This window comes from Elephantulus edwardii, unplaced genomic scaffold (genome assembly GCF_000299155.1).
Source record: "Elephantulus edwardii isolate Elephantulus edwardi_28Jun2011 unplaced genomic scaffold, EleEdw1.0 scaffold00473, whole genome shotgun sequence".
Classification (NCBI taxonomy): domain Eukaryota; kingdom Metazoa; phylum Chordata; class Mammalia; order Macroscelidea; family Macroscelididae; genus Elephantulus; species Elephantulus edwardii.
Window position 1 is genome coordinate 140,138 of NW_006400223.1, and position 11,809 is coordinate 151,946.

At 40.2% G+C, this 11,809-nt stretch overlaps 1 protein-coding gene across 1 annotated transcript in view; it reads left to right on the plus strand.

Annotated features, from left to right (window-relative positions):
- The first annotated feature begins 858 nt into the window (after positions 1–858).
- TRPM1 (transient receptor potential cation channel, subfamily M, member 1) overlaps positions 859–11,809 on the plus strand; it is a 172,483-nt gene continuing 161,532 nt past the window's right edge. Inside the window, exons 1-6 of the mRNA XM_006902938.1 lie at positions 859–870; positions 1,863–1,942; positions 3,843–4,038; positions 5,798–6,011; positions 6,655–6,779; positions 8,027–8,198. Of these exons, the coding sequence (XP_006903000.1) occupies positions 859–870; positions 1,863–1,942; positions 3,843–4,038; positions 5,798–6,011; positions 6,655–6,779; positions 8,027–8,198 (799 nt within the window). The remainder of the gene's footprint in view (positions 871–1,862; positions 1,943–3,842; positions 4,039–5,797; positions 6,012–6,654; positions 6,780–8,026; positions 8,199–11,809) is intronic.

Sequence of the window (11,809 nt, forward strand, 5' to 3'; positions counted from 1 at the left end):
GGTAATCATAGGATTGCACAATTTGTTAAGTAGAGGGAGGGGTGGGTTAAAGAAACTGGAAAAATGTGGTGCGAAAAACGATGTATACGAACTTTGAAAGTAAACCAGTATAAAATAAAAATTTTCTTTAAAAAATATCATTATTGTAAAAATAGAAAGATAACTAGTAAATGTGTATGAGGGTCCAAGGAGTGGGGAGGATAGGAGCAGATGGGTGAGGATGGGCAGGGGAGAAATCATCATAGAGTCACACAATTTGATGGGTGGAGAAGGGGTGGGTAAAGGAAATGGGAAAGATCTGGTATGAAAATCAATGTATACAAACTTTCTAAGCAAACCAGTTGTGTTGTGTATTGTCGAGTTGGAACTGACCCGTAGCTGACCCTCCTACAGGTTTTCAGAGGCAGGTTAATCACAAGGAAGGTGACTGCCCAACCTTCTCTCATGGAGCGGCTGGTGACCTTGAACCTCATACATTCAGGATTGCTGTGCAGCTTCTTGCCACTAGGCCACTGGAGTTCCAATATAAAATAAAAATTTATTTTTTAAAAAACCAACAAACTTATTTATCTACTGTCATATATATAGAGACATCATGAGTCAAAGTTTACTTGAAGCAACTGATACTAATCTATTTAACTGAAGCTTACAGGTGAAAATAATCTAAAATGACAGAAGACACATTGCCATCTTATATTATTCATCATTCACAAATTGACAATCTTTGAGATTGAGTACCTGGGTCTGGGTCATAGTTAGCAAGGCTGAAGATGGCTGATGTTGCTTCTGCCAAGCAAGCCACATGGAAGAACACAAAGACCATGCTAAGAGTCAGTGAGGGAGGCCTTTGTCTGCACCATGTCCATAGAGGTATGCTGAGTTCAAGACATCGCAAGTAAGAATGAGAGCTACGATCTTTAAAGATTTGTATCAACTGGTGCAAGTGTCTGTTCCAATGTCCCACCATTCATCTGTCAGTTGGTTCTACTCTGGAAGCTTTCATATTGTTATAATGCTGAAAGCTATGTATCACTAGCTGGACCAGGCATGATGTACACATTTCAGCAGTAGTTTTAAACTAAGACAAATTAAAAAGAAATGTCTAATGATCTGTTTCTGAAAATTAACCAATGAAAACCCATTCCTTGATCTCAATGGAATATTGTCTGTAGATTGTTGGAAGATGTGCCTCCTAGTTTGGAAAGCATATAGTAGCTATGGCAATGAATTGAAACATTCCTATCAATGATCATAAAGACAGTGGAGCAATGGGCAAAATTCCATTTTGTTGCACATTAGGTCATCACAAATAGGAGCTGATGTGAGAGCAACTAATTACTTGTTTGCATCAGAGAGTTGGACAATGACCAGGGAGGATAGAAGTAGAATTGACCCCTTTGAATTATGGTGTTGGAAAAGAGTGTTGAATAACCCATGGATTGACAAAAACTGAACAAGTATGTCTTAGAAAAGGTGCAGAATTGGAGGCAAGAATGACAAAGGTTTGTGTCTCACACTTTGGACATGTTGCTAGGAGAGGCTATTCCTTGGAAAAGGACATCATGCTTGGAACGGTGGAGGGTCAGCAAAAGAGAGGAAGACCTCCATCAAGAAGGATTGACATGGTGACTGCAGCAATAGGCTCAAGTGTATCAGAGATAGTGAGGATGGCACAGGATAGGACCAACTTCAGGTCTCTTGTTCATAGGGTGGTACTTGACTCGATGGCACCTAACAACAATAACTTCAATGTTATGGTCAAATTTCCTATTAATGATAAAGTCATTTTATAAACATAAAATGGTGAACTCTGGTAATAGCTTGGGAATAAATCTGTCTAATTTCACTTCTTTCTCTTTCAGGGTCAGAAAACTTGGATAGAGAAAACATTCTGCAAACGGGAATGTATCTATGTAATTCCTAGCACTAAAGACCCAAATAGGTAAATTAGATGCTATAATTAAGACATTATTAAGACAAACTTTTGTCTACCAGTTATCCAACAATTTTTCAAGTGTTTCTGGAAAGGGGTAGAAGAGTCAAGAAGGGTTAATAAGCTCCTCTATCAAAATACACACACATCCTTGGCAGAGAATTGCTACTAGCCTTTAAGCGATCTCTCAGGACCAGGGGGACCTACAGCTTCCTTAGTCCTACATGAGATCAAGACAAGGGATGTTAGAGATGCCTGGGGGTCTTCTGGGTCTCTGCAGCTGGGTTTTATAATGTGTTTAGAGGAGAACTTCCATCATAGCAACAGCTGAGAAGCTAAGTGAACTAAATAGAACCTTAACATTAAAAAGATTGATCTGTACATAGCATGTTAGACAATTTCATCCACTAATATTTATTATAAACCGAACAGTAGGTCTGCAAAAGCCTTCCCAACACAAATTGAGTTGAAGCTTGCTCCCTCTGAGAGCACAGGTGATGAGGCTGGGTTGGAGGAGGTGATTATTCACACTTCCACACAATGTCAATCTGCTCAGGTGAGATCATGAGACTCCTAGAGATTACCAGGTGTCAGTATTTAAGGCACACTCCATCACAGCCACCATATCTGCACCGCTCTCCTTTCTCACCACCCCAAAATTCCTTTGCCCTCTCTTGGTGCCAGTGATTGTGCTCAAAGGAAAGATGTGCCAGATGGAGTAATTCTGATGGTAACAAAAATCTCCCTTATCTCAGAAGCATCCAGAACCATGTTATATCATTGCTTTATGTGTCTATGTCACAGCCTGCCAGCATTATAGTCATTTATTCATCCATGTGACAATCCCATAGAGGAAGCAGAAAGGGTATCAGGGGCTCACACTTTTCTGCCAGCTCCATGGATTCTCTAGCCTTGACCAGAAAACATGTGCCACCAAGAAAATAGCATAGAAATTAAGGCAGAAAGTCACAAGCTGACCTCAGGTGAGTCACACGTGGCAAGGACAACCACTCACATATCCCACCTAGTTCAGAAAAGATGCTGTTCTACTTTCCAAGTAGACCCTGTCTCCAGTGTTTTACCACAACCATCAGCCAGGTCCTTTGCACCACTAAGTGGTGTGGGATGATGGCCTTTGACAGTCCCTCAGTTATAGAAGTGAGCTCCAACTTGCTCCTGGCAGCTCCTCATGCACTTTCCCCAGGTTCCTTCTGCACCAAGACCTCCCACCCCAGGCTGTTTCTCTCAACTGACCTCTCAGACATTAGGAGATTGCAGCCCACTCCAATAGTGGGCTGCCTAAAATGACTGCTGACAACAAACTCCTTTCCTTGCTAGGAAAGGACATTAGCATAAGGCCAAGAACCACACTCAGAGAAGACTGAAAAGAGAGCCAGAGCAGAAAAGACTGGCTCAGTCATGAAAAGAACAGGGACTGTGATGAGTTATGGGGAGAAAAAGAAACAACTGATACTTTTTAACGTCTACCTTCAATATTATAGTGTAGAGAAAATGTCTCTAAAGCAAAGGAAAAATTTAAATATCAGAAAGTCTTTTTAATGAACAACTCAACTGCTCTAAGGGGATAATATTTACTTTTCACAGTATTTTCACAATTAATGTCCATATTAATTTTTGTCAAGACATAAAAATAACTAAAATGTTTGGGAATAAAAAAAAAGGCATCCAATGAATTTAGAACAGACTGGCATTTAGACAACTATCATTGATAATCTGACCTTTTTTCATTCATAGTAAAGCTGGATGGCTGAGGGGTTAGTAGGTCCATTTCTCATGTTCTCAGCTACTCAAGCTGACTCAGCTAACTGGGAAAGGAAAGCAGATGTTGCACAAAGACCACCTTTTGAAAAAAAAAAAAAAAAAGACCACCTTTTGCCTGTGTTTTCAGGTGTTGTTGTGGCCAGCTCACCAACCTACATATTCCTCCTCTGCCAAGCTTAACACCTAGCAAAAATGGAGAGGAAAACAAACAAGTGGAGATACAACCTGAAAAATGGTCTGTCAGCAAGCATACCCAGAGCTACCCCACTGACTCATATGGGACTCTGGAATTCCAAGGTGGTGGATACTCCAACAAAGCCATGGTAAGAAGAACATAAAAAGCAGAAGACAGCTGAGACCACAGCCTTTATCAGAGACCAGCCTTCCACTTCCACAGGCCATGGGCACCTAAGTCTTCTTCCAGGTTGCATGATCCACACTTTCTAGATATCTCATTGCAAAGCCAAAAGCCTGCACATACAACCTTCTATCCATGAGATGTGAAAACTGAACATTGTAAAGAGCATGCCCTATCCTTTAAATCCATACCAAAGCTCTGAACCCACAAACCATACTGTAATCTTGCTCTGCAATTATGTGCCAGAGAGCATGACTGGGGTATTTTTTATAATGTATAGACTTCTAAACCTTAGTTATGTAGGGAGTCTTTGGTGGGATTTCCCTCTGATATATGTCCACAAACTTTCTAAGCAGAGGTCTTCCGTATTTGCACATAAACAGACAATGCCTTCTGACTTTTGAGGAGTCGTACCAAACAAGGTGGCCTAGTAGTAAGAAGCTGCACTGCAATCCCGAAGGCATGCAGTTCGAATCCACCAGCTGCTCTGTGGGAGAAAGATGGTGTAATCTCCTCCCATGTAATTAACTGCCTCTGAAAACCCACTAGAAAGTCAGCTATCTATTCCAGCTCAACAGTACACAACAACAACAACAATAACCAAACAAGGATAGGGAGTTTTGGTGGCCTAGTGGTAAGAAGCTGCACTTCCACCCCAAAGGTATGCAGTCAAACCCACCAATTGCTCTGCAGAAGAGTGGTGGGCAATCTTCCGTCTAATTCTCTGCCTCTGAAAACCCACCAGAAGGTCATCTATGGCTCGGTTCTGATTCAATGATGCATAACACAATAACGGAGGCACTAAGGGTCCTTTCAACTAACTCTGAATAGTTCTTCCAAGGGCCCAGCAACCTATGGTAGAAATTTAATTTTATTCCATGATACCAACATACTTTTCCAAGTGAAATCCAGTTTTGTTCGATATACTACAATGTGGAATTTTCTGAAATAACACCCTACATGTTGTCATGAACAAGTAGAAGAGATCCTAACTAGGGGTCAAGTCACAATACCATAAATGTCTTCATCTCCTTAAGCAGAAAACTAAGAACAGTTCTGGTCTGCTATTCCAGGTCCAATCACTCACCCGATTTAGAGAGTGAGCCACTGACTCAACAATAACTTTGTCCAATTTCTTGAAACATGGTTTTTGCTGAAGTAGCTTTTGAATTTATCTTCCCAAGGTTGTTATATACTGTCAAGTCAGAACCAACCCACAGCGGAGCCTCCAGCAAGTTTTCAGAGGCAGTTAATCCCACAGGAGGAGATTCCCAACCTTCTCCCATGGAGAAGCTGATGAATTCAAGTCTCCTGCCTTTGGTATTGTAGAACAGCTTCTTACCACTAGGCCACCAGAGTTAGGGTTGATATGTAAAATACAAGACACTTTAATTTCAAAAAAATAATTTTTTACTATAGAGCTAAGACTGTGGGTATCTTAGTCTTCTTTCAGTGCCATGGATCTGTGTTATTAGGTATTTTCTTGCCAAGCCAAGAGTTGCATTCTTATGTCACAAATATTTCATGGGACATAGTCAAACTTTTTTTTTTCCTGAAAGTCAAATGTAGCTGGGTGCCCTGCATTTACTAAAATCTGCCAACCTGGGCAAAGTGCTCTTCATTCCATTTTCCATACAGTTCTTGGTAGAACATTAGATATTACTTGCCCATTTAATATAAGAAGCAAACCATGGATTGGCATTAAATCACAAACTATTTTGCAGTATATCAGAGTATCCTATGACACCAAGTCAGACTCTCTGCTTCATCTCATGGTGAAAGACTGGCAGTTGGAGCTCCCCAAGCTTTTGATATCTGTGCATGGAGGCCTCCAGAATTTTGAGATGCAGACCAAACTGAAGCAGGTCTTTGGGAAGGGCCTCATCAAGGCCGCTATGACCACTGGGGCCTGGATTTTCACCGGAGGAGTCAGCACTGGTAAGAACAGATTTTCCCTTTATGTAAAATACACACTCAGTTCACTTTGGGTCCCAAAGAGCATCCTGATAATTAAGATCAAACACTAAAACCAATGCATTTAATAATGTTTATGACAAAAATCACATTTTTTTTTCAGTAGCATGGTTTTTTCTTCTAGTATGATTTCTATTTTCAAACAACAGGTATAATAATGATAATGGTAAATATTTCTGGCATAGTCCCCAGGTGCCATTCCCTGAAATGCAACTTCAACAAGCATTTCCTTTACTAAGCCTCTTAATAAAACTTATATCGTTTATGAGAGAGGAAATTGAGGCACAGAGAAGTTAAATAATATCACAGGCTGTCACTATTAGCTGAATACAGTGAAAGGTCAGAGGGATGTCTACTTCTTTACCTTGGAAATTACCAATGATTGTTTTGGGTTTTGTTGTGGTTTCCCCTTTTCTAGAAACTAATGTAGTAACACTGCTTGCCATGAATTCAGATTTTCAAGTTCTTTCTTTTATAGATGAAGATCATTAGATCTCAACCCTGTGCCCTAGGGATGGCAGGGTTTCAAAGGTGTCTCCAGGATCCATGAATGGTGGTATGATGCACACTAGAAGAACCTAAACATATGACTTACAACCTTTGACAGGTGTCATCAGCCATGTAGGGGATGCCTTGAAAGATCACTCCTCCAAATCCAGGGGACGAGTCTGCGCTATCGGAATTGCTCCATGGGGCATCGTGGAGAACAAGGAAGACTTAGTTGGAAAGGATGTAAGTGTTTTCTCTCCAGATCATTTTGCAAAAGACATTTTACTATCCCTGGGACATTGGCAGTGATACTGTCAAGATACAGAACATTTCCATTACTCCAAATTTCCATTTTAGATAGTCTCATCCACTTCCTTACACCCTTATTCAGACTCTCTGGAATCCAGTATACCTGCTCTCCATTTTGAGAGTTTTCCCTTTCAAGAATAGTATGATGAAAGACTGAATGAAAAAATTATTTACTTTGTGACTTTCACTGAAACCATAGTAAAAAAAAAGGAAAATATTATTATGTAAATGAATCAAGTAGTCTGTAACTGTCAAACATTCAGAAAAGAACTTGTAACATTCCTGAGGCTTGTCTCCTGAGACACTTCTGGGTGGAGTCAAACTGTTAACTGTTTGACTACTAGTTGAACCCTTAACAGTTTATAAACCAGATAGCAATTACAATATAATATTTACATAATCTTTGGAAACTGGCTTTTTCACCCCACATAATTCTCTGAAGATTCATATAGGTTGTTGTATGTATTAACTGTTTGTTAATTTTTTTTAATTGCTATTTAATGAAAGTTTATAGAGAACTTGGATTTCCATTCATTTATTGTTGCACATTTTCCTCCCTGACCTCGCCCCCAGTTCACTTTTCTCTTTGGGCAAAAAAAATTTCTTTCATTCTTATACAGTCCCCCACTCGCACCCCAGTCCACTTTACTATGCAGCTCTTATTCTGGACTCTTGTCATGCCAATAATACCTAATCATATATTCGTTTTATACAGTTATCTCTCTTGTCTGTTTCAATGCCATGTACATTATTTATCCCCTTTTTTCTTAGTTTCTCCCAACTTCCATGTCATTCCTGTTTTATAACAGTGGCATTATACAGTATTTGTCCTTTTGTGACTGAGATATTTCACTCAGCATAATGTCCTCCAGGATCACCCATTTTGTATAATATTTCATGAGTTATTTGTTTTTCAGTGCTGCATAATATTCCATTGTTGGATTATGCCTCAGCTTCTCTATCCATTCATTTGTTTTCTTTCATGCTTTGAATGTATCACCATTTGATTGACTATTATTTTACTCTAACAGTAAGAACTCTATTTTCACTAGGTAGAGTTATGAGACGAGATTGAAGTGCACACTTAGATGAGACCAACCACATGAATATACATATTCTGCTTGCTTCCTTTGTTAGTTCTAACATTGACTGCCCTGATTTGTGTGATTCATGCTTGTCAGGTCAACAGAGTGTACCAGACCATGTCCAACCCTCTAAGTAAACTCTCTGTGCTCAACAACTCACACACTCACTTCATCCTGGCCGACAACGGCACCTTGGGCAAATACGGTGCTGAGGTGAAGCTACGTAGACAACTAGAAAAGCACATCTCACTTCAGAAGATCAACACAAGTAAGTTTCTGGGTAACGTCATAGGTACTGCCATTGATCCAGTTCCACAGCCATGAAACCCCAGAGAAAGAAACTGTCTAAGGGCTTGCTACTTGCCTACCCCTAACTCCCGGTGTTTAAAGCTTTAATCTTGATTCTCTCTAAATCCACAAACCTCATCCACTGAGTTATGTTTTATGCTCCAATTTTATAAAGAGTGCTGACACAAGAAACAATTCTGCAGTTGTTGCCATGAGGTGGCATTAATTCTTATTACATTAATTATTACATTAATTCTTACTCCCTGCAATTATTGTGGGTGTTTTAAAAAATATTTTCACAGAAAAAAAAATCACACTAAAAGGTTTAGTAAGATTCTATGGGTTTGGGGATATTATGTGACCATTAACTATCTCTGTAACTCATCTACACAGGTTTGATGGGAGACCCTGAGCTGAATGGGGTAGCTCAGGACAGAGTGACCACAGGGAAATACTGAAATTGAACTAGAGATGAAGAAACGAATAGCAGCCAGTGATAGGATAAATAAATAAATAGCAGAACTGGTAGAATAAAAAGAATTAGTTTAATTTCTTGAAACATGTTCATTCATATTTTAATAATTATTTTTATCAGATATTTGTTAAATGATATTAAAGAGTATTTTGTTTTTATCATTATTAACTTATATATTACATTATTACCTTTCTGTAAAGGACACTCTAGGAAGGCCTATAAAATCCATTGTTATAAATTATTTGGCATTGGTGATTCAATGGCAGAATACATACTGCTCATCTGCCAGTGGAGGTTTATAAGCCACTGTGATGTTGAACTGATTTCAAATGTCTTCCAGACTAAGACAGACTAGAAGGAAATATCTGATGATCACCTTTTTAAAATTAGCCCATGAAAACTCATAGGATCAGGATCAATTCATAGCTGATCACAGAATAACACAGGAAAGGGAATATTTTGTCCCACTGTTCATGTTTTCACCATGAGTGATCATGGCCAACTCAATGGCATTCCGTAACAGCATAATTATATATACATTGTTGTTGTTATGTGCCGTCGAGTCGTTTCCGACTCATAACGACCCTATGCACAACAGCCCTAAACCCTGCTCTATCCTGCGCCAACCGCACCGCCTCTGACACACCCATCCCGATTACCCCAGTCACCGAATCAATCCATCTCATAGAGGGTCTTCCCCTCCTGCGCTGTCCCTCCACCCTCCCAAGCATGATGTCCCTCTCCAAGGACCCGTCCCTCCTGGCAACATGTCCAAAGTATGTCAGATGAAGCCCCAGAATCCTTGCCTCCAAGGAGTAGCTTGGTTTAATCCTCTCCAAGATGAATCTGTTTGTTTTCCTGGAAGTCCATGGTACATTCAGTACCCTTCTCCAGCACCACAGCTCAAAAGCATCCACTCTCCTGTCCTCCCTAGTCATTGTCCAACTCTCTGATGCATAACAAGCGATTGCAAATACCATGGCCTGTATCAGGCGCACCTTAGTCTCCAGAGAGACACTCTTGCTCCTGAGTACCTTGGAGAGGTCCCTAACAGCAGACTTTCCCATCGCGATACGCTTTTTGATTTCCTGACTGCTGGTGCCAAGAGTGTTGACTGTGGAGCCGAGCAAACTGAACCTGTGAACACTCTCAATCTCTTCGTCATCCATCCTGATGCTGCCAATTGGTCCAGTGGCGAGAATCTTTGCCTTCTTGATATTGAGCCTTAGTCCATACTGAAGGCTGCAGTCCTTGACCCTTCACAGCAAGTGCATGAGGTCCTCCTCAGTTTCAGCAAGCAGGGTTGTGTCATCTGCTGATTTTGTATCACATACAAGTAGATAAAATAAGGATAGAAGTTATGTTGCAATCCCAAAGGCACAATGGTTGAAGTCATCAGCTGCTCCTCAGGAGAAAGATGGGCAATCTCCTCCCATGTGATTTACTGCCTCTAAAAATCCCTGGAGCATCAGCAGTGGGGTTGATTTAAAACTCAATTGCACACAAAAAGAACAACTACTACAAGCTACAAATTTCCAAGAATTAGAACTTGATTGATAAATTGGCTGAGGATGGAAGGTTTTGTCCCCATCTTTTCATTGTTCTGGGCTTGTGAGCTTTCACACTGCCTAGCTTCTCCTGGCCATGTGACCTGTGTGCTTCCCTTTGTCATCCTTTGCCTAGGGTTCTGAGTGGGGCAGGGAGAGCAAAGGGTTGCTCAATTGTCACTTCCCACGGCATGGAGCTTCAGGGAGTACACCTAAGCCAAGAAGACCAGTTCTGCTCTTTCTAGTAAAGAAAGAAGCTTGGCCACCATATTCTCGAAGATCTTAATATTAAGCTTGGGGTGGGCTGGAACTCTGAATGCAAGTCCATCTAATCTTATCCCTGTTCTTACTGTGCCCCCTGGTCAAGGTCTGGAAGAAAGCATATTTGCCAAATGAGCTGAACTGGTGTTATCTGGGAGGAGACAATAAAGTCTGCAGAAATATTTAAAAGTCTTTGGCTCCAGAAACATCAATGAACTGAACCAGAAACTCTAAATTCACTTTAAATTCTCAAATCTTCTTATAACTTGTGCTAGCATATTTTATCTGAAGATCCTGTTCAGAATTTTGAGACTAAGGTTACTTCTTCTATCTATCATTTGTTAATGTTGGACTAGCTAACTTTCAAATTATAGGCATCTGGATGACCTGTGTTGGCACAGTTGGGACAAAATTTTGGAGGAGATTTCCCTTTGCTTCTTTTCTACTTGCAAGATTTTCACCTTTTCTTCTCTTTAATCCTAGGCTCTAGAATACCTTTATTGCCTCCTGTTTTTCAGAACCCACCTTCTGGCTTTGCCATCTAAAGTTAACTTGTTTCTTGAAGCAGCCATTTATGTGACAGACACAGAGGGCAAACTCTAGAAACAAATTATTAACTAATAAACCAATAAAGGTTTTGCCTAATTTCAAACACTGGAATCAGAAGTAGCAAAACAAGCAATGTGACATAGGGAACTCTGGTAGCCTGGTGGTAAGAAGCTGTGCTGCAATCCCAAAGGCACTCAGTTCATATCTACCATGTTTTCCACAGGAGGATTGGCAATCTCCTCCTCCCATGCGATTAACTGCTTCTGAAAACCTGCTGGAGTGTCAGCTATGAGTGAGGTCTGACTTGATTGTACACAAAAACAACAACAACAATGTGCACCAGTTTCAAGATATTCTTGTGGTACTAACCAAAAAGTCAGAGATTTGAATTCACCAGCTACTTCATGACAAAGAGGTAGATGGCCTCTTCCAAGAAAGATTTGTATCTAGAGAAACTTGATAAAGACTTGTCAAAAGCTGTAACATATATGAAAGCAGTTAAGGAGCCTTGTGGCTGCAAATAGAAAAGTCAGCAGTTCAAATCCACTAACAGTCTACAAGAGGAAGATGAGACATAAATCTCTGGTAAAAATTTACAGCCTTAAAATGCATGACAGACACATAGATCAATGGAATAGAATTGAGAATCCAGAAATCAGCCCATCTACCTATGGTCAACTGATTTTTGACAAGGAGATGAAATCAGTTAAGTGGGGAAATGACAGCCTTTTTAACAAATGGTGCTGGCAAAATTGGAAA